Source organism: Gobius niger, assembly GCF_951799975.1.
Source record: "Gobius niger genome assembly, chromosome: 7".
Classification (NCBI taxonomy): Eukaryota; Metazoa; Chordata; class Actinopteri; order Gobiiformes; family Gobiidae; genus Gobius; species Gobius niger.
In genome coordinates this window covers 23,440,483-23,464,128 of record NC_136858.1, presented here as the reverse complement: position 1 = coordinate 23,464,128, position 23,646 = coordinate 23,440,483, and the positions used below count along the sequence as shown (strand labels likewise).

Sequence of the window (23,646 nt, the reverse complement as noted above, 5' to 3'; positions counted from 1 at the left end):
TCTGCACATTTGGCGGAACACTGCTCGTCCTCGGTGAAGTGGGTCAAGTCCCGACAATTTGCTGACCGTCTGTTCCCGCTCTTCACCCCCTGTCACCCTGCGTTGTCCTGCCCAATAAGGACAACACGAAAAACTAAAACATTTACAAACATAAAGCCAAGCAAAGCAAAGCAGAAAAGGCTCAGCGGAGGCGAGCCGCATATCTCCCGGTTACAGCAAATGGATGATTCAGGTCTGAGGAGGACATTATAGATGCATTTTCTTTTTTTATAGCAATCCCCAAAACCCACATTTATTGGGTGAAATGTTGAACTGCCATTATTTTAGCCCGTGACACTGCATGGCTTGATTCGCTCCATTTCTAATGTGTTTGCACCTGTGTTTTATGTTCCAGGTGATGAGGACCCTGTGGTGGTATTACTTTTCCAAGCTCATTGAGTTCATGGACACATTTTTCTTTATTCTTCGAAAGAACAATCACCAGATAACATTTCTCCACATCTACCATCATGCCACCATGTTCAACATCTGGTGGTTTGTCATGAACTGGGTCCCCTGTGGCCACTGTAAGTGCCTATTTGCAACAATAACGTAACCCTTTAACACCAAAGTGAGTTAAATAATTCAGGCCCTTTAGAAAACGCCATTAGAAAGCCATTTTTAGGCTCAAGCTTACACAAAGTAATGCTGACACTAATCGCATGTTACTTTTACTGTTCTATGCGTTTTCTCACCGTATTTGAGCCATTTGTGGACAATGAGGACAAGTGTAAGAATATGAATAACTTAGTGTCAAATTGTGATGGACAATGTGTAAGAGAGCGCCTCCAACCCGTGATTCTTTCCAATAAGCTGAATGTGATGCGTTTATATTCACTTCAGAAATCTGATCATCCAAAACTCCGGGTTCTACATGTGCCAGAGCAGATGTGGATTTTTAATATCTCCCCACCCCTCCTTTCAGTCAGAGCCACCTGGAGATGACTGTGCCTCCATGTTTGGACCCGGGGTCAAAGTGTTCCATGTGGCATCAGCCCCATCAGCCCCTTACGCTTGTTAACCCAGTGGATACAGCACAAGGTCTAGGGTTCAAATACAGTGAAGTGCTTATTATTATTTTCTTTAGTAATTGTGGTGATCTCAGCAAAACACAAATATCACAAACTGTGCTTCAACTTAAAAACAAATGTGGAGGAGAATAGAGAGACAATTTAGCAAACTAACAGTTCCCATTCACCAATGCAGTACAATATAACCATTTCTTTAATTGGTGTAAGTGTGATTTATTGTACTTTGCTAACATTTCTCTCCTTTGTGTGCCCACAGCCTTCTTTGGTGCCATGCTTAACAGCTTCATCCATGTAGTGATGTATTCCTACTATGGCCTGTCGTCTATTCCAGCCATGAGGCCATATCTGTGGTGGAAGAGATACCTCACGCAGTTGCAACTAGTAAGTTCAGCCGTTCATTCATTAGAACATTAAACATGGCTTTTAACAAACTAAGGAATCAAAAGTGGAGGAAAGGCCATTATTTGTCAGTAGAATAAACCTGGTTTATGGTTATTTTATCTCTGTAATTACCGGTTTATCCAAATATAACCGAACCTCCCCTAAAATTCAGTGTGATTAGTCAGTACCAATGAACTAAGATGTTTTGTTTTTAAAAAGTACACAGAGAGAAAACATTCAGCATAGTAGAGTCAACATTTGAGTTTTTGCTGCCCAGTGTTAAGTATTTAACAGATTCATGCAATGTATTAATTGCATCTATTTAGGACAATCTCAGCTGTTGTGTTGTTGCAGTTGCACGGCGGCAGAACGGATGTTTTCTCCGTCCATCAGAGATATTTTGAGCTGTAGATCGATATTGTCCTATACATGCCCCGGTCACCTTCTCATGCCGTGTGTGTCGTGTTTCCTGCACAGATACAGTTCTTCCTCACCGTGTCCCACTCCACCTGTGCAGTTTTATGGCCCTGTGGATTCCCAGTAGGATGGACGTGCTTTCAAATCAGCTACATGTTTACGCTCATTATCCTGTTCGCTAACTTTTACTTCCAGGTAAGTCACTGTAGGTTTAATTCTCTCTCTGTCTCTTTACCCAGCCTAACTGTAACGGTGAATTCATTGTTGCTAATGAATCAGGTCTAGATTTTATGCAGGCTATAATAAAAGATGCTCTAGGGTCCAGTCTAAAGGTGCAGTATTGTGAAATCCCCCTAAAATGAAAATACATTGACTATTCTTTAAATATTGGAATCAGAATCAGAATAGTTTTTATTGCCATGTTTGTAAACAGGTTCACACACTAGGAATCTTTCTTGGTGAGACCTGCAACATTAAAAAAACAGATAACACAGAGTTTAGGGGCATGCATAAGAATATTAAAATAAATGAATAAATAGGATAAAACATAAGAGGTAATATAATCTATAACAATTGGATTTACATATTGTGTGGGTGCATTAAAGTGATATAAAGTGATACAGTGATAAGTGATAGCAGTGGTTCTAAGTGCGGACATGCCACATAGTGCAATAGAATATAGAAAATATTACACACTGTTATGTTGATTCTGTAAACAATTTAAAGGTTGTGATAATGACATACTGTTTATCTTGTTTTTCTTAGACTTATCAGAAGATTAAACCCTCCTCCAAGGAGCTCCAGAACGGCTCCCGTGACACAAAACAACACGCAAACGGGACTGAAAACACGCACAAGAAACTCAGAGTGGATTGATTTTGGTTTTAGTCTTTCACATCTGAGCATGTCAGATACTCTAGTACCTGTAGTTAGAAAATATAATATTTTAGGATCTTTAATCTTAGTCACAAAACTTAATGCAAGCTATGCACAATTAAAAATACAACTGACTTTACCTCTGGAACACAGTAATGAACCACGCCAAGGCGAATTCAGAAGAAGTCCAAAGATGAATGTGTGTTGGCGTATGTTTACCACACACCAGAATGTAACCAAGGAGCTGTGACAATTAGACGGGCCGACATGCAGTGTGTCTGTCTGATGATGGACTTCACTCGCTCCTCGCTGCACTGTTGCACAATAATAGCCCTGTGTTGTAACGTGACGCAATACGTTGAATAAAACAAAGTAATGAACAATTTAGCAGTGCATTAGCCAAATAAATTGTAGCTGCTGCTTAGTTCTCAGCTACATTTATATTAGATATGCAAGCAATATACTGTATATACCAACCATTATGTAGTGTTTAGGTCAAGAACACCTGGCATTTGGAAGTTATCCTCCAACATAATGACAAAACCCTTAAGCTACACTACAATACATTTCACTAAATATGATTACAGCTGATTTTAATGTCATTTAACATTAGACTGACATTCCATGAACTTTTTTTTGTGCAATCCTGTTTCATAATCATCAGGTCAATTATATATTGAAATGTAACTTTAACCAGTACCAGCCGGACATGATGTAAACATCGTGGTTCACTGGTTGGTCTGAAACAACCCAGTGTGCAGAGTGCAGTACTATGACATGTACAAGCTGTTAGATGTGTGTAATAAAGGGCTCGAGTGCAATGTAGGTCTAGATGTAGCTTGCAAGATACATTTTATATTGCCAAAAGAATGTGTATATTTTCTCAACTTCTCTGTTAAACTAATATTGGATATTAAATGTATTCAAATAATCCTATCAGTCCTTTTGGTGTATCCCAGAAAAATGAGCTGATGACCTGAACTCATTGATCACTATGCAGAGGTCACTACTAAGGCAAAAAGCACAAGTACCAGCCTGGTCTCCGCCGTTTATTTGACAAATGAAAGTGCACCATTCAATAGAAATGGTTAAGTAACATTCATTATTAAAAATAAAGAAACGCTAATTCATTTTAGCTTTGACCACACGGTCTTTTCTGAAATCAGAAAAATAAGTAGCTTCTATCTGTAAATCTTATACACTGCAGCAAGAGCATCGACAGGTGGTGAATCAACTTTTGATATCATTGGTGGAAGCTTGGGTTTAGAGCGGCTGGTTTGAGAAAGCTGTGTAACTCTTGACTCGCGCAAAGAAAAAGGGTGTGTACATCCGGTCCAAGTCGAACGACGTCACGACGGTTTCCCCGGTCAATCTGTAAATAAATCAAGTTTAAAATCCCGTATGCACATTGAAAAGTCTTTTAAAACACAGTTTATCTTTCACCTGTATGTGATGTGGCAGGAGTGGTGAACCCACATCAGCTTATTGGAGCACTGGCGCCCCCCAGAGGACAGCTGTAAACCCACATGGAAGCTGTGCTCCGTGTCCGGCAATGTATTCCGTCTGAACCGATTCCTTGAAAACTCAGACATTTTCTGAAACATAGCACAATTTAAGTTATTTATTGACATCTTTTACAGTTATATATATTGAGGCAATTGCAGGCCTTTCCCTGAAAATGCATCTTAAAATTTACATTCACCTCATCTTTTTTCTTTGTAAGAACCACAAATACTTTGGTTTGATTGTCTGTCTCCTGTGACAGACGGAAATGGCCGAGCAAGATGGCGTCCAATCTGCAAAGTAAAAATAATGACGCAAGGTGTTTGTAAGTTTGCAGTGTGTTCATGTTCATTGTTTTTGACAAGCACACCTTGTGTTCTTAGTTCTAAGGTGAGGAACAATGGTGAGTGGGTCCTCTGGGGTGGTCAGCATTATGACATGACCATCAGGGAAGAAGCGCAAGTACCTGTAACACCAAGTATTCTTTAAAAACTATCTCTGTTGAATTTAACAAATAAATGAATTACCTGTAGTACTCCACTTGTTGCCAAGGTCTGTAAAACCCATCCAATGACTCCTCTCCTTGGCGAATATATGATGTTTTGCTGATATAGATCCCTAAAAAACAAATAAATGTATTTGATAAAAGCGATTTGAAATGTGTTTTCGTTCATGGATCTTCTTTAAACTTGCCGTCATAACGAACACGTGGTTTCTGAAGAAACATCTCTCGCCATGATGTGTAGGGTTTGGAGAGTTTAGAGCAACTCTTCCCCCACACTCTCAAACAAGCAGAGCGCCAAATCTCAGGGTCTCTAGAAAGTCAAAGATTTGGACTTCAAGTGTTTAAAAAACAATGTAATTCAATGCTTGTGGAGTTATCAAAGTGAGTCAACCTTGCACAGATATAAAATCCACGACAAACCAAAGACAGCTGCTCAAGAGCTCGCATGTCCAGTTCACTGGACACAACCCAGCGAAATATGTACATGAGGATCTCTCTAGGCACAACTACGAAATAAAACAAATCTTTCTTCAGATTGCCAATATGCTGGTTTGTGGTGATGCTACATTTTACAGACTATACCTGAGATGTGTGTCTGAGTCATCTCCAGCTCAGGATTGCACAACTTTGGATAAGAGCTTTCCAGTGTGAGTTGCTGCTCAAAATATGACAGCAAATCTTCAATGTCACTGTCCGCGTCTCTTTCCCCCAAACTGCAACGAAACATGACATTACACATAAACATTCACATACTTGTCACACCCATATATGAAAAACAGTAGTTTTAGTGGATAGAAATTGCCAAAGTATTGATTTAACAAAAGGGGGCTTCAAATGTTGAGGACAAAATAAATCACACTCGATATCAGACTAACATCTTATCTGCATCAGCAGAGCGGTTGTAGTTGATTTTTGACTCAATGTCAGGTACGAGTTGCAGTGCCATCCGATAGTATTTGATAGCTGAAAGAAACAAAAAAAGGCCTTAAAAAGCTTTTCCATACATATATTATTCGCTATTAAATAGGAGTGAACATAAACAACTTTATTATACCTTCATAGACTGCTCCACTCTGTTCCTCATGAACAGCTCTTAAGAACAGCTCTGTGGCCTGAGGACAAGGGGCACTGAAGTTACTCAAAAGCATTACCTTACAGACTTAGAGGGTCATTTATCAAGGCAGGTGCGATATAGCTGCAAGCCGGAACATCAAATTAGCTATTGTGTTGGCAAGGTGTACTTAAAGGAACAGGCCACCGTTTTTACATACTGAGATATGCTCTTACCCGAGCTTAGACGAGTTGATGCGTGACTGTCTGGTGTTTGCAAGTGCCCGTGGAAGAGCTTGGTCGCTTCTAACTTCACACCAGTTTGGAGCTATAGGAGTATGCTTTGGTCTATTTGCGTGACTGAGTGCACGCACAAAGACCAGACAGTTAAGCATCAACTCGTCTAAGCTCAGGTAAAAACATATCTCACTATGGAAAAACAGTGGCCTATTCCTTTAAAGCCTTTCGATGTTGCCTGAATTACAGAATTATGATCCCAAATCTGGTGTGTAAATAAGTGAATGACTTTGTTGTTGATCCACTTTTTCCTCGCTATTTGCTTTGCACATGAGCCAACGCTAGGGAAATGACCCCCATAGACTGCATTCTGCATTCTGAAACACAAAATGTCAAAACTGGATGTATAATAATAACTTACCTTTTCCTCCATCACCATTTCTTGGGTCATTTTCTGTTCTTTACTTTGCTGTTGTTTGCCCCTCGCCTCAGAGCTTGGCTTGAGTTCCGACATCCATTGAACTCTGAATGCATTAAGCTCCCCCTGAACAAAAAAAATTATGATAGAAAATAATGTTGTGGGCGCTTCAACACAAAAATGTGCTTGTAAATTTAGGAAGCTAAAAACTCAATGAAGGATTAAACTTTTTATCTTATTTTGAAGGTCTGACCTTCCTCTTGCCATACAGTACATACAAAAATATATTTTTTTTACATTTGCAACCCTTTAATTGCCAACTCTCCTTCGCAAAGTTACTATACCATGGTCCAAAAAACCTCAAATGCAAAATGGGGAATTTCTGGTGTGTCTGATGTGGCCAGATGTCTGAAGGATTTGTTTTTCCAAGCTAAAATTTGTTTATGTAGGAAAATGTTAGTAAAATGCTAGCGTTGTGGGAGCTTCAATCCAAAAATGTGCTTGAAACCTTAGAAAGCTATGGAAATAGGCTGGATATTTGTTTAAACTTTTTGTTTTGAAGGTCTGAGACTACTCCTCTTTGGGTCAGAAAGTTGGCAATTGACTGTGCATAACTTCAAATCACAACAACGCCGCCCAAGAAGTGACTTCCTGTTTCGATCCAGCACGCCAAAATAAAAGCACACAGCTCGTCTCATTATTAGTTCAGTAGGTATTTGCAACATTACAAGAATATAATTAAATACACACATTTTAAGTGTTTTATCTCTTAATAGTTAGGCAGAAAGAAAGTTGAACTAATGAACAGCTTAGCTAATGAACAAACAGGAAGTCATTTCTTGGGCGGCGTTGTTATGATTGAGTAGTATCGGTCTGTGGCCTGCAAGACGCGTGTCGTGAAGTGACGTTACTACACCGATTTCTGGTATGGATTATGCGAGCCTTAACCTGTACTTGGCCCTAATCTTAAAATACTTTCTAATGCCTAACCTTAAGGACTACAACTTCACGACATGCCTCTGTCTTGCAGGCCGCAGACAGACACACTTGCTATGATCTGATATTATGAGTCAATTAATGGGTTAAAACATTTTTTTTTTATGTATGACAAGAGGGTCGGACCTTCAAAATACAAACAACTTTCAAAAAATATCAATCCTTCATTCATTTTTATAACTTTCTAAAGTTATGAGCACATTTTTGGGTCAAAGCACCCAAAATGTTTTTTGTAAAGAGTGTTTACAATGGGATAAAAATCAAAATGACATGAAATTAATTCAGATCGCCAAACGATACACACCCCCTGGAAAATTTTCACTCAATTGACATACAGAAAAAGTAGACATAGGAAAAAAAATAAAACTCCAAAAGAAAAAAGACATACTTCATTTACGTTTCATTAATTTGCACTGAAAATGCATGCCATCCACCATACAGTGTTGCATTTCTACAAGCCGCCTCCTGAAGTCTCACCTGAAGTTGCGGGTCTTCTGAACCCTCATCTTCATCCTCCACTGTACCTCCAAAATCTGCATCATCTTCAGCCTGTTGTGGTGGTGTTGAATAATTATTCATATTTTGTTGCTCACTTGATTGAGTTTAAAAGCATGCATTTCCTTTATAACACTACCAGTAATGTGGCCTAACTCGTTTACTAAGAACATTCTCACTCTCAGGACAGCAGCAGCAAGTAGCCCTTCCCTCTTATAGTGGGAGGTTACCACATTGGAAATAAGCGTTTGATACTTTATGAGTTATCCTGAATATTTATACATTTTATCAAATATAATGAAATCATATCATGTCAGGTTGTCAAACAGAGTCCAGGAGTTAAGAAACTTTTTCGATCAGGAGTATTTTGATCAGACAATCTTTAAAGTTTATGCTGTTTGGTAATGGCAAGAATTCACCTTTTTGATATAATACGTAGTAAAACATCACCACTTTGATAGACTCTTAATCAATATCAATTATACATACGTGAACAATTACATTTTACATGCATTGTAATGGTACACCGCGTTAAAATGTGAATAACTTAAAAGGGAAATACGGAAATGAACCAGCGGCTATCTTTAGAAGGCTGACAGGTGACGTAGAAGGCTAACAGTGTGACAGCTAACTAGCCGCTAAGTCTGCTACTAGCCGTCTTTGGTCTGTGAAAAATATGAAGACCCACCATGACAGCTTAGCCAGTAGTTTTTTAGCTCGCAACACTCGGTCAGCACTTGCGTTTACAGTTCACGGTCAGAGAAACGCACAACGCAGCCAACATATTTACGAGCTCGCAGGAACGCAGCCATTTTGCCGAGCAGCCTGGAGCCTGAGCCTCGGACACCGGAAGTGAAGGGACGAAAACAAACACGAAAGGTGCGCACTCCCCCCCTCACAGGCTATCCAACTTTGAAGAGTCAACTAAGAACAATAAAATAGTTTTAATTAAACCACACGATGAACCCTTTAGTATAAGTGCACAACAGAGCAGAACTAGAGCATATTAAATCATTTCTTTCATCAACTTGTCATTCACACTTTTTTTTTTTTTTCAGCGTAAGAAGAAAACAAAATTGACATCAGAGCGATATATAGCGGTAAGTTTTTTGTGTGTGTATGTGATACAACGGGGATGTTCGCACTTTTGGGGCCCGGAATCCCCTTTCTAAACAGTTTTAATAATAGATTCATAAACTCGGGGGCTGAGCCGTGATTTGTGGTAGAGCTCAAGCATCGCGAGACTTTGACTGAACGGCCCTTCTGTGTAACCGCTGTTTAACCAAATCTGCAGCACATCGTTTTATATCGACCTGAAGCATTCACTGGAAATAGAATATGCATGTTTGGATATGTTTACCCGTAGATATGACATATGTGGGGTGAGTTGTCTTCTGCGTTTCCTATTTTATGCGTGCATTAATTTGCCTCAGTTCAACACAGATGTTTTTTACAGCATCAGCTTTGCATTGTTTTGTTACTGGGCTAAACGGTTGTAAGAGTCCCTTGTACCACACCCAATGTGCATAAAAAAACATGTGTGACTAGCTGCGTTTGTAGCTTTTGGTTAGAAATGATAGCTAGTCCTGTTATTACTACACTATAAACCTAGCTGTAGGCCCAACAAAGCGTCCGTCTGTTTCGATGCCCCAAACATGCGCTTTGGGTTGTTTTTAGCATGAGCTTTTACAGATTCATTGTCATGTATTTTTTCAGGTAGTGAGGAGCAGGCCAATGGGTCCCTCAGCTCAGCCGGAGGTGTTCTGCTGTTGTCACAGGAAAATCTGGCTGCATTCAGCAGCAACAGGAGGGCGGCACTTCTTCCTTTTACACCTTTCTGACAGTGATCGGGAAAATCACTCAGAATGAATAGATACACGACAATCAGACAGCTTGGAGATGGCACTTATGGCTCTGTCATCCTCGGCCGCAGTCTGGAATCCGGAGAACTTGTAGCCATTAAAAAGTAAGTAGGCTTCTTTCATTGGTTGTTGCATTGTGATGCAATCATATACCATTGGTAGAACCTATGTAATATTCATTTGATGTGCAGATTAATGGTTTTACTGATAAAATATGGTATTTTCAGGATGAAAAGAAAATTTTACTCCTGGGAAGAATGCATGAACCTCAGAGAGGTCAAGGTAAACAGAGTACTACTACATAATATTTCCCACAAAATAACCATTTCACTTTACAACTAGCACAACTCTATGTAATATCCAGTTATTTGTATAATTCTATTCATATTGAAATGTTGCTGTCTAAATTTCCTCACAGCATAAAGTCACAGCTGAGTCACTAAAAGTAGAAGGTGATTTTTGTGTGCTGTTGGTTCCCTGGCTCAGGCATCTGTTATCCATACAGCAAATACACTAATGTATGCACCTAAATCCCAGTAAATAGACTTTTAAAAAGGCATGTAATATCATTGATTTATTATTATTGCAACATCCAATTTTTGGCATGTATACACTACGGCCTATTATCCCAGTGCATGGGAGAACTATGTCGACCCTGCCAACAAGTCCCATAGCTGTCAACTTCATCCTTTTAAATGAATGTTTAGGTTTTATTTAATAGTTGTGAGCATCCTGCTTCTGACCCCCTGCAGACAATGACCCATGTGTTTTTTGTCCAGCATGAATAGTCTTGCTATGATTTCACAATTGTGTTGTTATAACGTGCGTGCTAATTTTATCTGTTTTTCCAGTCCTTGAAGAAACTGAACCACGCAAACGTAATCAAACTGAAGGAGGTAATCCGGGAAAATGACCACTTGTACTTTATATTTGAGTACATGAAGGAGAATTTATATCAGCTGATGAAAGACAGGTGATGTCCTTCCAAAATATAAATAGCTTTACACTCTTTTCTTACACTGATTCATTGTGTTTTGTAGGACTCGGCTGTTTCCTGAGTCTGCTGTAAGAAATATCATGTTCCAAATACTACAGGGTCTTGCATTCATCCATAAACATGGTTAGTACACTACGTGATGTGTTGTTATTTCTGCCGTCATTCTTGACTGATTGCTGTGTGTGTGTTTATTGATGGTGTCTTCATTGTTTTTTCAGGATTTTTCCACCGAGACATGAAACCGGAGAATCTTCTGTGTATGGGTCCAGAGTTGGTGAAAATTGCTGACTTCGGTCTTGCACGTGAGATTCGGTCTCGTCCCCCATACACAGATTATGTCTCAACAAGATGGTGAGTTATATAATTGAAATAAGACCGTTTTGTAGCATTTACTGTAAAACTCATTGCTACATTCATTATAAAAGGTACAGAGCTCCTGAAGTGCTCCTGAGATCAATATCTTACAGCTCGCCCATTGATCAATGGGCAGTTGGTTGCATTATGGCTGAACTTTATACACTTCGTCCTCTTTTTCCTGGCTCCAGTGAAGTAGACACTATTTTTAAGATTTGCCAAGTCTTGGGTACCCCAAAGAAGGTATGTGTTTCAACAAACAGTTCACTTTGTAATGTCTCGGATTATGTGGTCAGTGAACTTGTATTTTCTTTAGAATGACTGGCCTGAGGGATATCTTCTGGCAAATGCCATGAATTTCCGTTGGCCTCAGTGTGTTCCCAGTAGTCTAAAAACACTGATTCCCAATGCCAGTCCAGAGGCCATACATTTAATGACAGATTTTCTTCAGTGGGATCCCAAGAAGAGACCAGCTTCAGTACAGGTGATTCAAAAACAAACACAATTGTTTTTATATGAGACTGGTCTCTTATACAAGTTATATGTTCTCCAGGCTCTAAGGTACTCGTATTTTCATGTGGGTCAGGCTTTGGGCACTCCTCAACAAATCCTAGAGCAGGGGAGACCCCAACCGAACTTTGTGCCAATGCAGACCCCATCACAGTCTCACTCAGCGATGCAGCAGCAGCAGCCTCTGCTCCTGAAGCCTGTGCCTCCCTCTCAGCCCCTTCCAAACCAACACTGCTCCTCCAGGCCTCTGGTGCAGATGCAGCCCTCACCCGTCCCACCCGCTGCTCAGGCTGCAATTTATCAACGGCACACAGAGCTGCTCCACGAGCCGCCCAAGCACATCCTGAAACCAGAGCCAAAGCAGGGAACAGCACAAAACCACCTTCTGTACATTGCGGATAAAGATCATCAAATCAAGGTGTGACTAATATACAGCGAATTGTGAAAGATTCCATTTACTGCCCATGATACAGGAAGACAGACAAAAAGTTACTGTCAGTGATGTCAAAACATTATTTAATGCATTAATTCATGCTTTTGTACAGAAAAGGGAGCAATCTGAGAACACTAACTTGACAAATTACCAGCTGAAACCTAAAGGAGGTCGTCGACGGTGGGGCCACCATAAAGGGGATGAGTGGGAAGACTGTGAAGACACTGACTTGTCTTTTGGTGTTCTTGGAAAATCCAATTTTCCAGCAGAAAAGCGGAGAGATGAAGCCTTGCCCAAGTAATGCTTTGCATATATTGAATTAAATTCTTATGATTTGTCATTAAGAAAATTGTGGTTTTTTTTATTAATAGATATGGCAATGCTCTGGATTATAGTCGACCTAAAGGGCAGGAAGATGGCCCATTAAATCTGAATAAAACCACCAACTACCAGGAGCCGTCAAGAACTGCCTCTGCCAAACAACATTACCTGAAACAGTCAAGATATTTACCTGGTAATGTATCCTAATATTGGCTTTGTGACGTGTGAGATTTAGGTGCTCTATAGCTGTAGCCAATACACTTAAGTTCTTTCTGATCATTTTTAGGAGTTGCTACAAAAAAGAATGTGGCAATAAACGTGAGCAAAGACTCCAGTAGTAGTAGTCACCTTTGGGGAAACAGTACCATTCCATTTGGAGGCACGTTACCAAGCAGAGGTGCTCACGGTAAGCACATGTCCAGACCTTTGTCTTTGGGGTGGCACCTGATTACTCTCTGGTGGCATATGAGTACCAGCCTATGTATTTGAGGATTTAAAGGGAGGGGTATTATGCAAAATCAACTTTTTCAAGCTTTACATCATGTTATTATGTCATTCCCTCATTATTTTTTATTTATTTATTTATTTTCTTATTTAAGTAGGGACAGTACATATTAATGAACATATAAAATATGTAAATATGTCAGATTTTAGCCATAGGCTAATTTCCATCTGTTGTCCCTAGACAGGCTGATGTGAAACTTCACATTGAACATTTAACAATGACACACAACAAAGTCACAAGACAGTACAGGAACAGAACGACTGCAGGACAAGGAACAATGGGACCACAAGATACACATTCAAATATACTGTACAAAGAACATTAGGGATCTCAGGCAAATACAATGACAAAAGACTGGACAGGACAGAGGACAGGGAGGACAGGGAAGGGTGAGGCAGAAAATGGGAGCGAAGGCGGTTCACTTCCACAAACCCAGGGGAAGACTTAATTCATTAATTGCTACGGATTTATAAAAATCTAATTTTTCATTAAGTTTTTTTTCTCTCTCTTTAAAATACCTATCTAAAGTGCTGTGGTGCCCTAAGGTACGTTTTACATAAAATGTTATCGATTATGTTGACAGGTTTGTGTTGATCTGAGCCACTCCTTTAAGTGACTTTTAAATGATTTGAAGCTGATTGCCTCCCTCACAGTGGTTGGTAGTTTGTTCCACTGGACACTGCCTTTATAGGACAGGACATTTTGACCAAAGGAGGTTTTCCTCACAGGAACCTCACAGTCGCCTCTGCTCATGGACCGAGTTGTTCTCGAGGCACTTGTTCTGTATTAAAAACATGCCTGAAGTGTTGCCTTGGCACATTCACATATTTTTGAGTAATCTGTAAAAACTCTGATGGCGGCCATTTTAGGGATAGGTTTGCCTGAGTCCTCCTAGGAACGCCCCCACCTCCTAGAGACGCCTCCAACTTTTTGTCACCAGCCGAGTAACCAACCACTGCTCCTCAGCAGAACCCCCTCCCCACTGAAGCCACAGACAGCGTGTGGAGGGGGCGTGTCGGAAAGGCTCAGAGGTTCCTAAAGAGACAGAGGCCTATTTCAAGGCATTCAGTACAGCCATTTTGAGAGAGCAATTTTAATTTACTGCATTTACAGACCAACAGAAGGTTTTCGTCATCATTGTAGTGTGATATAGACTGGTGCTATGTGATTGAAAAAAGCATAATACCCCCTCTTTAAGCACTTTTAACTGTGAGTTGAACACCGTTGAAAGTGCCATATACATATACATAATGCCATGTACATGCAGTCAGTGTTGAGGAGAATACTTTGTATTTGTATTACTTATATTTAGCTTCTGAATACAGAATACTTCCTTAAACTACATTTAGTGACTTTGAATACTTTTTGAATACTATCAAATTGATTGTCATTATATTAAAGAGAACACACATCTTCCAACCTTCCATTCATTTTGATTTTCACAATCTTACTGTTTGACTGTATTTCAGTCACATTTCCATACCTACGTAGCGCAGACTTGACCCCAAATACATATATTCCCTCAGCCTCTGAGTAGGGTTGCCAATTAGATTAGATTCCACTGTGCTGCCCTGTAGACACGTCCTCACTGTTCAAGGTGAGACCGTTAATCAGTGTCCAATGTAAAAATGTGTCTTAACCTTTAGGTACAAACACAATTCCTGGAGGATATTTACCATCTTTTTACAAAAAGGACATTGGTTCACCAGGTCAAAGAGGGCCTCCGGTTTCCTCTGTGGAATCAACAGCATCAAGTAACTATTTTGCTAAACAATGTCCTGATCTTTGGTTTGGTTGTATTGTTTGACTTTATCTATTATCTATTACAGATTATGCAACATGGCGGTCTGGACGTAGCCACATGAACACTAACATGCCATTGCCCACCAAAAGCACACTGGGCACTTTGCCTCGTCCACCAGTCCAGACAATCCATGGGCGCACTGACTGGTCTGCCAAATATGGACACCGCTAGTGGCCTCTGAAGTGATAATAGCACTGCTGGGGAACTCTTTCACCTCCAAAGAGTAGGCACAGTGGTTTTATGATGTGTACATACATCTTAGCACAGCAATAAATCTGTTTCCTTATACGTACTGTCCATGTTGTGAGTTAAAATATTAAGAAACCGTTTGTGTTTGACAAAATGCAACCAGCCAAAACTTGAACCTAATTGTCCTTCAGTGTTTTTTCTTTTGTACTTAAAAATTGTGTTGTAAAATAATTATTGCTTCAATACATGATATATGTATATCTTTTGTATTGAAATTATCACTGAATGTTGCACCAAACTATAACACAATATGCATATGTCCATAAAAGCATAACTGTGAGATGCTAAAGTGTACTATTGTAAAATCTCTCTTCTTTTTTACTTCTTTTATATTCAGTAATGTGCAGAGTTGGGAGATTTATTTATGCATTGTATGTTATTTAACTGCAGTGCTCTAATTTTGATTTAAAGTAATACCGACTGTTACATATTTGTAATCATTTAATTTTGCACTCTGTGGTAAAAATTAAGTTTGACTTTTTGTGGCTTCTGTGCAGTTTTTGCATCTTCTGAAAAATAAACTTCATTTAAAAGTCTATGTTTTTTTCAGGAATTAGACAAAATTTATTCAACCAAAGGACAGTCTATCAAAATGATCTCAGCCTCTTTACATCGGCAAGTAGGCTACTATTACTGCCGTATGTACTTGCGCACCCCGGCTCGTAGCATAGTGCTAAATCTGGTAAATTTTTTAATGCAACTGCACACTGTCCTTTTAAAAAACTAAACTAAAAGAAAAAAAAAACACAACTCCACTGCAGAATAACATGTCTCTGCCGCAGACACAGGTTTTGTCATAAAAAACAGAAACAAAGCAGCACTTCCCTACCTACATGTTCAAGCAATCTTGTGCTATATGACCCTGCCCGGGCTCGAACCCAGGACCTTTGAGTTGGCGTGTTTCCCAAAAACTTTGACACCTCGGGTTGATTCGGATGAAAAAACTACAGAGGCCTCCTGCTTTCCTCCACCGGCCACAGCTCTATGTACAAGGACCCCACGGCACTGGCCGGTGGATTATATGCGGGAGGCCTCCCAGTGGGCGGTTTACTTACGACCTGCGGGCGCTGGTTTACCCGCTCGGCCACCGCGCACCGAACAACATAGGACCAAAACGCCTATTTATCTTTAATTCACCAGAACACGACGGTAACCACGGCAACCTCATGAGTTTGGCTGAGCGGGGAGCGCTCGTGCGTTTTACCTCGAAGGTCCCGGGTTCGATTCCCACCTGGACGGGGCCTTTCTGTGTGGAGTTTGTATGTTCTCCCCGTGTCTGTGTGGGTTAGTGTTAGGTTAAAGCATGTGCAATAGGTGAATCCTCCAGCCAGGTGTTTCTGACCACCAGCCTGGCTCCACATCATGGAGATGGTTCCCCTGAGCGCCAGCGCGTGCTGGCAGCTCACTGCTCACAGGTCGCCCCGTGCGACACTGAGGATGGGTCAAATGCAGAGAACTCATTTCTCTACACAGAGATTAATATAGTATAACTTAAATGTCATCACATTTGAGGAGGGAAAGAGCACATTTGGCCATTTAGGACAGCGATTTTTAAACTGTGGCGACATGGGACTTCCTCAGGTGGTCCAGGCATCAATGTAAATGTACCATAATTAGCATAATAGCTCAATTGCATCCGTGTTCCTAATGTAGCGTGAGCGGTGGTAGACCACTGAAAAGTCCCAACAACGCCACCCAGGGTTATGGCCCTGGGACCAGACTGGTTCAATTTTACTTGTAATTTCTCTCAAAGGCCGCGCTCGGTCAGGACAATAAAGGGGTGAGTGTTATTACAAAGAATATTTATTTGGTATGTACAAAAATTAAAATAGGCCTAGCGTTCCTTTTTTTAAAATAACAGTTTCAACATACAGTGCAGCATTAAACAGTTTCCAGTCATACAGTGCAGCTTTAAACTGTTTCAAGTCGTACAGTGCAGCTTTAAACAAGCGAGGGCGGCACCTTGAAATGATGAGCAATTAACTTAAATGGGAAAATAAAGCAATAATTACAGCAGGAAAATAAGGCAAAACAACAAATCAAACCATGCAATAATACCCCAAACCACACAAAAATTAATCAAACAAATGAAAAGAAAATGAGCAAATTAACATGCAAAGCAAACTGGCAAAATACTCGGTGCAGTCCACGCCCGCATAGGCGCACACTGAGCGCTTGTTTTACACGCAGTGAGACGGCGGACAGAACCAGAGGGACAAGGCAACGGCCTCCTTAAACAGAAGGTGGCAGCTCCAACGTGGGCCGCGCACACTGTGCACCTCGTGCCTAAAAGAAGAAGCACGAGCGTGAGCCACTAACTAAAGATTTGCCCTGCATTAGTAAAGCCTTCGGTGTCTTACCTGCCGGCCAAAGTGCGCGCACCCGCAGGCAGCGGGAGGAGGGGGAGAGACGCGGGGAATTCGCGGCAGCGTCCCGCAACAGCCCAGGACCTGAATGAGAATTTGGGTATCAGCACAGCACCAAGCCCAAGTTGCGGCGAGACAACGAACACACTCACCCCGAGAAGAGCCTGGAGCCCACGACGCGTGCCAAACGCACGCACTCCCAAGGAGAAGGAGGGAGACCACACAAGCCGGCCGGACCGTAGTCCCGGACCTAAGACAATCAATGTTTAAGCAAAGCTGGCATAGGCAGGACCAGAAGAGGAGGTAGAACTAACCTGGATAATAATGCGGATGAACGCAGAGGTTGGGGAGAGATTCGGCCCAAAGCAGGTAGTGCGGGAGCCCACAGCACGCCGCCACCACAAAGCCCACTCAAGAAAGTGTGCGCAAGAGCGCGTGCACGGCTTTAAAAGCTACGTCGGCGCCACCCACCATTCACCTTAAAGGTAACCTACACCAACATGCAAAACTAAGGCAGGTAGAAACATTAATAGCCAGAAGATAAATACAGACACAGACCCCAGGGCTACTTTGTAGCTGCGCATCTCTGTCATAGAGCACGGCTCCCGTGTTGTCTGGGCACAAAATAAAACATATTGATCATGAGAGAGGCGTATGAACGATCCTCATGGCGGCTCAGCTCAGCTTCTCCTGTCATAGACACTTTCCCTGTTGATCCCCCGCTCTGAGAGTCCACGATGTCGGCCCCTTTATGCATCTCCGAGTTCTCTGCATTTGACCCATCCTCAGTGTCGCACGGGGCGACCTGTAGGAGCAGTGAGCTGCCAGCACGCGCTGGCGCTCGGGGGAACCATCTCCATGATGTGGAGCCAGGCTGGTGGTCAGAAACACCTGGCTGGAGGATTCACCTATTGCACATGTTTTAACCTAACACTAACCCACACAGACACGGGGGAGAACATGCAAACTCCGCACACCTGGACGGGGCCTTTCTGTGTGAGCTATACGCACGAGCGCTACCCGCTCAGCCAAACTCATCAGGTTGCCGTGGTTACCGTCGTGTTCTAGTGAATTGAAGATAAATAGACGTTTTGGTCCTATGTTGTTCGGTGCGCGGTGGCCGAGCGGGTAAACCAGCGCCCGCAGGTCGTAAGTAAACCGCCCACTGGGAGGCCTCCCGCATATAATCCACCGGCCAGTGCCGTGGGGGTCCTTGCACTTGGAGCTGTGGCCGGTGGAGGAAAGCAGGAGGCCTCTGTAGTTTTTTCATCCCAATCAACCCGAGGTGTCAAAGTTTTTGGAAAACACGCCAACTCTAAGGTCTTGGGTTCGAGCCCGGGCAGGGTACCACAGGGCACCACGAGGGACGCGGTCGAACGCTTTCTCCAGATCCACAAAACACATGTGGACTGGTTGGGCGAACTCCCACGAACCCTCGAGCACCTGATGAAGGGTATAGAGCTGGTCCAGTGTGCCATGACCAGGACGAAAACCGCATTGTTCCTCCTGGATCCGAGGTTCAACCATCGGCCGGATCCTCCTCTCCAGCACCCCGGAGTAGACCTTACCGGGGAGGCTAAGGAGGGTGATTCCGCTGTAATTGGAACACACCCTCTGGTCCCCCTTCTTAAAGAGAGGGACCACCACCCCGGTCTGCCAATCCACGGGCACTGTCCCCGACCGCCACGCGATGTTGCAGAGACGTGTCAGCCAAGACAGTCCTACAACATCCAGAGACTTAAGGTACTCAGGGCGAATCTCATCCACCCCCGGAGCCTTGCCACCGAGGAGCTTTCTCACCACCTCGGTGACTTCAGCCTCGGTGATGAGCGAGCCCACCTCCGAGTCCCCAGCCTCTGCTTCCTCATTGGAAGACGTGACGACGGGGTTGAGGAGGTCCTCGAAGTACTCCTTCCACCGTCCGACGACATCCCCAGTCGAGGTCAGCAGCTCCCCACCCGCACTGTACACAGTGCTGGTGAAGCACTGCTTCCCCCTCCTAAGGCGCCGGATGGTTTGCCAGAATCTCTTCGAGGCCGACCGATAGTCCTCCTCCATGGCCTCCCCGAACTCCTCCCAGACCCGAGTTTTAGCCTCCGCGACCGCACGAGCTGCAGCACGCTTGTGTAGCAGGCTGGACTTGCCACTAGATGGCGCCAGCCCTAAAATATAAATAGCCCCTGCTGTAGCTTTACCGTCCTCTGCTTTCACTGTTACCGCCCCCACATACGCCGCCTCACCGTCCCTCTTCCGGGTAGTCACGGAGCGTTAGCTGCGGGCGGCTCACAGGTAATCAGTATAGCTCTCTTTATCATAACTATCGTATCTTACTAGTTGTTCAAGCGATTGTATCACTTTTAGCTCCGGCCTGCGCCGCGGTGTACAGAGGCTGGCTATGGTGGCCGATGGCCTAGCTTTTGTCCATGTGTGTGTTCCTCCGGTTGTTGTCCTGACAGCGCGTGCCTCTGCGCTCGGAGGAGGTACGTGTTTGTTTTGATCAAGGCCGTGGTAAACGTGATTATTTCGTAGCCTAACTTTCCTTTTTTTTTTAATAGATCTACACCCCAACACCATGGCTGTCTCGCCTTCTCGCTTTCTCGGCTTTTTGTCCTCCTGCTTTGTACCTTCCACTACCACAAACTAAATGAACGATGGTGCCCACGTTTGTTAAACCAACGTGAGATTGTGAACTGTATGGTTTTATGGTACTGGGTATGAGGGAACAAAATGAAACGAAATAATTTATTGAACCTAATACAAAGTAAATAAAAGAAATACTGTATTTTCTTAATGGAACTGTCTATGCCTCTTACTCAATAACGAACCTGTGTGTCCTTTAGTGCTTGTTTATTCAAGCTGGCGTTGTTGGTCTTTTAGTTACTTTTAAGTATATTATGTTTAATTTCTACCACCTTAACCACTCGTGCTGCCACACTTGGCCTGCCGGTACCTCTCAGCTGCCTCAGGAGTCCCACAAGCCAACAAGGCCAGGTAGGACTCCTTCTTCAGCTTGACGGCATCCCTTACTTCCGGGCGCCACCACCGGATTCGGGGATTGCCGCCGCGACAGGCACCAGAGACCTTACGGCCACAACTACGAGCAGCCGCATCAACAATGGAGGACGAGAACAGAGTCCACTCGGACTCCATGTCCCCCGCCTCCCCCGGAATCTGGGTGAAGCTCTTCCGGAGGTGGGAGTTGAAGACCCCACTGACAGAGGGATCCGCCAGACGTTCCCAGCAGACCCTCACAACACGCTTGGGCCTGCCAGGTCTGACCGGCTTCCTCCCCTGCCAGCGGATCCAGCTCACCACCAGGTGGTGATCGGTTGACAGCTCAGCCCCTCTCTTTACCCGAGTGTCCGAGACACGCGGCCGGAGGTCAGACGACACAACTACAAAGTCGATCATCGACCTCCTGCCTAGGGTGTCCTGGTGCCACGTGCACTTATGGACACCCTTGTGCTCGAACATGGTGTTCGTTATGGACAAACTGCGACTACCACAGAGGTCCAATAACAGAACACCACTCGGGTTCAGATCGGGGAGGCCGTTCCTCCCAATCACTCCCTCCCAGGTCTCACTGTCGTTACCCACATGGGCGTTGAAGTCCCCCAGCAGAACAATGGAGTCCCCAGTCGGAGCACTATCTAGTACCCCTCCCAGGGACTCCAAGAAGGCCGGGTACTCTGCACCGATGTTGGGCCCGTAGGCCGAGACAACGGTGAGAGACCTGTCCCTGACCCGAAAGGCGTAGGGACGCGACCCTCTCGTCCACCGGGGTGAACTCCAACACGTGACGGCTGAGCTGGGGGGATATGAGCAAACCCACCCCAGCCCGCCGCCTTTCCCCGCGGGCAACTCCAGAAAAATGGAGAGTCCAGCCTCTCTCCAGGAGTTGGGATCCGGAACCCAAGCTGTGCGTGGAGGTGAGCCCGACTATATCTAGCCGGTATCTCTCAACCTCCCGCACAAGCTCAGGCTCCTTCCCCCCCAGCGAGGTGACGTTCCATGTCCCGAACGCCAGAAGCTGTGCATGCGGACCAGGTCGTCGAGGCACCTGCCTCTGACTGCCACCCAGTCCTCTCCGCACCCGACCCCTACGGATCCCTCTGCGGGTGGTGGGTCCACAGGAGGGCGGGCCCACGTCGTCCCTTCGGGCAGTGCCCGGCCGGGTCCCGTGGGCAGAGACCCGGCCACCAGACGCTCGCGTTCGGGCCCCAACCCCAGGTCTGGCTCCAGGGTGGGGCCCCGGCTGCGCCATGCCGGGTGACGTCACGGTCCTTGTGTGTTGTACTTCCATATGGGTCTTTTGAACTGCTCTTCGTCTGACCCGTCACCTCGGACCTGTTTGCCATGGGAGACCCTACCAGGGGCATAAAGCCCCAGACAACATAGCTCCTCGGATCATTCGTCACTGTGAGCCATGAAGTAAAATTATGTCCACCTCATATGAGCCTCTCCCATAGAAATAAGCCTATATCTGCCAGGGTGGAACAGCTGGTGGGGCTTTCTGTTCAGGACAGGCCCAACGTAACTTGAAATTACATTTATGGAGAAGAACAGTTCTGTATTTTTACATAAAGCTGTTCATCTATTTTTTATATTATGTAACTTTTTATCTATCTTTTACTATGCCATATACACAATATACGTCTGTTGATTTCACTCCAATATACATCCCTTTAAATGTGTAAAAAGAAAAATCCTCAATAATCCAAGATAATTCCAACAGTTTGGCTTTTCATACTGCACATTTGTTATACATTAGATAGTAATGTGGCTCATGCATTATTAGCAGTAAAAGAAATATAGATATCACAGCAATAAGTGAAGTTACTTTATAATGCAGTTATAAGGAGTTGACGTCTGCCTGACATTATTGTTAGGTAAGAAAAAAGAACAGGTGTGTCCAGAGTAGGTTAGAAAGAGCTCCTTTTTCACATCCTTCAGTGCAAACATGACATCTGTTCAGACGCTCAGGGGTGCATTTGTTTTCTCCGCAGGGGCAGTGTGGACACGCCAGGCACTTCCTTTTTTTTCTTTTTTTTCAATTAGTTTTTTAATTAAAATCAGGCTGTAAGGCATTACATTACAGAAGTCGTGCTCTTCCTGTTTGACACAGGTCAGTGGTTTTCCAGCAGAGGGCGGAGCAGCTGCTCAGAGAGCAGGATTCAGGAGGATTACTGAGAACTGCGTGAATGAAGCCAAAAAACACTCTGGGGGTGTTTTTGAGAAGGAAAGAGCATAACAACATGGCTAAAAGCTCTAAAAAGTCAATTTTGCATGATGTAGGACCTTTAATGTTGTGTAATTTATTTATTTTATTCGCTGGCACATTGAACCTGTACTACCCACAAGAAATGTGCTTTATGAATGATTAAACAAAAAGTAACTTTTATGACCAGAATTTCTAGGCGCAGCCAGGGCCCGAAGGGTTGCTGGTTTGGGAACCTCAGGATCTCATCTCTGCTGTTTGCAGATGATGTTGTTCTGTTGGACCTTCAGCTGATCTGGTTTGCAGCCGAGTGTGAAGCAGCCGAAATTAGTTACCTTCACAAGATGGCTTGGGGTAAGGCAGTTACTTGGGAGGAGCTCAGAGTAGAACCACTGCTCCTTGCTGTCAGGAGCAGCCAGATGAGGTGGCTTGGGGACACACTGGATGGACTAAATCTCTCTGTGGGCAGGGAATGCCTCGGGATTCCTTCAGAAGGGCTGGAGTTAGTGTTTGTGAAGAGTGATATCTGTGAATCTTTGACTGCTGCATCCATGACCAGACCGTGGGTAAATTGTAAGAAAATGGATGGATGGGTGCAGACCTGGGTCAAAGGGTTTTGCACAGACGAAGCAGATGTTCCCAGGAAGGGCAAAAGAGTTCATTTCAAGTCGACAGCGTGAACACACCTGAAGGAGTCTTCAAGTCAGCATCAGTTAATTTTCAGTAGAATCCAGTTCCAGTACTCTAGAACACCTCAGTACTTCTAACCTAGCTTCTGGCTCAAAATCTAGATAGTTCCCCAGGCAGCGTGATGGCTCTGCTCCTGCAGGTTTCTCTGAGGCTTGAAGGATGAGTCAAATGCAGAGGGTCAATTTCCCTATTGGGAGTCTATGAATGCATTAAATACTAAACGGGACTCCAAAGAGCACTACAAATGTTGTCAGTAAAGGAATTACTTAAGACAAATGCCCTCAAGAACATTTCAGACATTGTAAAAAGTTGTGGATCAAGTGAGGCTGAAAATTTGAACCACACAAGGCAGGACTTGATCACCTCGACTGGTTCGTCTGGATATGAGT

At 43.6% G+C, this 23,646-nt stretch overlaps 3 protein-coding genes and 1 long non-coding RNA gene across 6 annotated transcripts in view; 2 read left to right on the top strand and 2 right to left on the bottom strand.

The window, feature by feature from the left end:
* The window catches only part of elovl5 (ELOVL fatty acid elongase 5), an 84,158-nt gene extending 80,929 nt beyond the window's left edge, over nucleotides 1-3,229 (top strand). For 2 of the 3 annotated variants that reach the window (XM_079560355.1, XM_079560354.1), the window contains 4 exons: nucleotides 395-566; nucleotides 1,327-1,451; nucleotides 1,929-2,063; nucleotides 2,634-3,229. In XM_079560355.1, coding sequence (XP_079416481.1) covers nucleotides 395-566; nucleotides 1,327-1,451; nucleotides 1,929-2,063; nucleotides 2,634-2,744 — 543 coding nt within the window. In that variant the 3' untranslated portion in view covers nucleotides 2,745-3,229. The remainder of the gene's footprint in view (nucleotides 1-394; nucleotides 567-1,326; nucleotides 1,452-1,928; nucleotides 2,064-2,633) is intronic. The other variant, XM_079560356.1, reaches the window with a different exon arrangement.
* A 547-nt stretch (nucleotides 3,230-3,776) lies between these two features.
* On the bottom strand, nucleotides 3,777-8,806 carry fbxo9 (F-box protein 9). The gene is made up of 13 exons (XM_079560235.1): nucleotides 8,637-8,806; nucleotides 7,931-8,002; nucleotides 6,461-6,583; nucleotides 5,807-5,864; nucleotides 5,628-5,715; nucleotides 5,335-5,465; nucleotides 5,144-5,258; nucleotides 4,941-5,062; nucleotides 4,775-4,865; nucleotides 4,618-4,713; nucleotides 4,447-4,540; nucleotides 4,188-4,339; nucleotides 3,777-4,116 (listed from the first exon to the last, which is right to left on the bottom strand). Exons 1-13 carry the CDS (start codon nucleotides 8,637-8,639, stop codon nucleotides 4,008-4,010), a joined length of 1,254 nt encoding a protein of 417 aa, XP_079416361.1. The 5' UTR covers nucleotides 8,640-8,806; the 3' UTR covers nucleotides 3,777-4,007.
* A 387-nt stretch (nucleotides 8,807-9,193) lies between these two features.
* On the top strand, nucleotides 9,194-15,136 carry LOC306965665 (serine/threonine-protein kinase ICK-like). The gene is made up of 14 exons (XM_079560185.1): nucleotides 9,194-9,330; nucleotides 9,665-9,914; nucleotides 10,038-10,092; nucleotides 10,662-10,783; nucleotides 10,851-10,930; nucleotides 11,026-11,158; nucleotides 11,233-11,404; nucleotides 11,478-11,645; nucleotides 11,715-12,089; nucleotides 12,217-12,401; nucleotides 12,476-12,618; nucleotides 12,712-12,831; nucleotides 14,577-14,684; nucleotides 14,760-15,136. Exons 2-14 carry the CDS (start codon nucleotides 9,814-9,816, stop codon nucleotides 14,903-14,905), a joined length of 1,908 nt encoding a protein of 635 aa, XP_079416311.1. The 5' UTR covers nucleotides 9,194-9,330; nucleotides 9,665-9,813; the 3' UTR covers nucleotides 14,906-15,136.
* A 2,046-nt stretch (nucleotides 15,137-17,182) lies between these two features.
* On the bottom strand, nucleotides 17,183-17,601 carry LOC306965729. Its single transcript, XR_013793060.1, has 3 exons — nucleotides 17,502-17,601; nucleotides 17,344-17,433; nucleotides 17,183-17,269 (listed from the first exon to the last, which is right to left on the bottom strand). It is a non-coding gene; the product is annotated as an uncharacterized lncRNA (long non-coding RNA).
* Between the last annotated feature and the right edge of the window lie 6,045 nt (nucleotides 17,602-23,646).

Coding starts and splice junctions, on each gene's coding strand:
- LOC306965665 (XM_079560185.1), top strand. CDS start 9,814: ATGAATAGATACACGACAATCAGACAGCTTGGAGATGGCACTTATGGC. Junction 12,619..12,711: donor ACAGTCAAGATATTTACCTG/GTAATGTATCCT, acceptor GATCATTTTTAG/GAGTTGCTACAAAAAAGAAT. Junction 12,832..14,576: donor ACCAAGCAGAGGTGCTCACG/GTAAGCACATGT, acceptor CTTAACCTTTAG/GTACAAACACAATTCCTGGA.
- fbxo9 (XM_079560235.1), bottom strand. Junction 5,865..6,460: donor AAATGGTGATGGAGGAAAAG/GTAAGTTATTAT, acceptor CCTTGTCCTCAG/GCCACAGAGCTGTTCTTAAG. Junction 4,866..4,940: donor ACCACGTGTTCGTTATGACG/GCAAGTTTAAAG, acceptor TTTGTTTTTTAG/GGATCTATATCAGCAAAACA.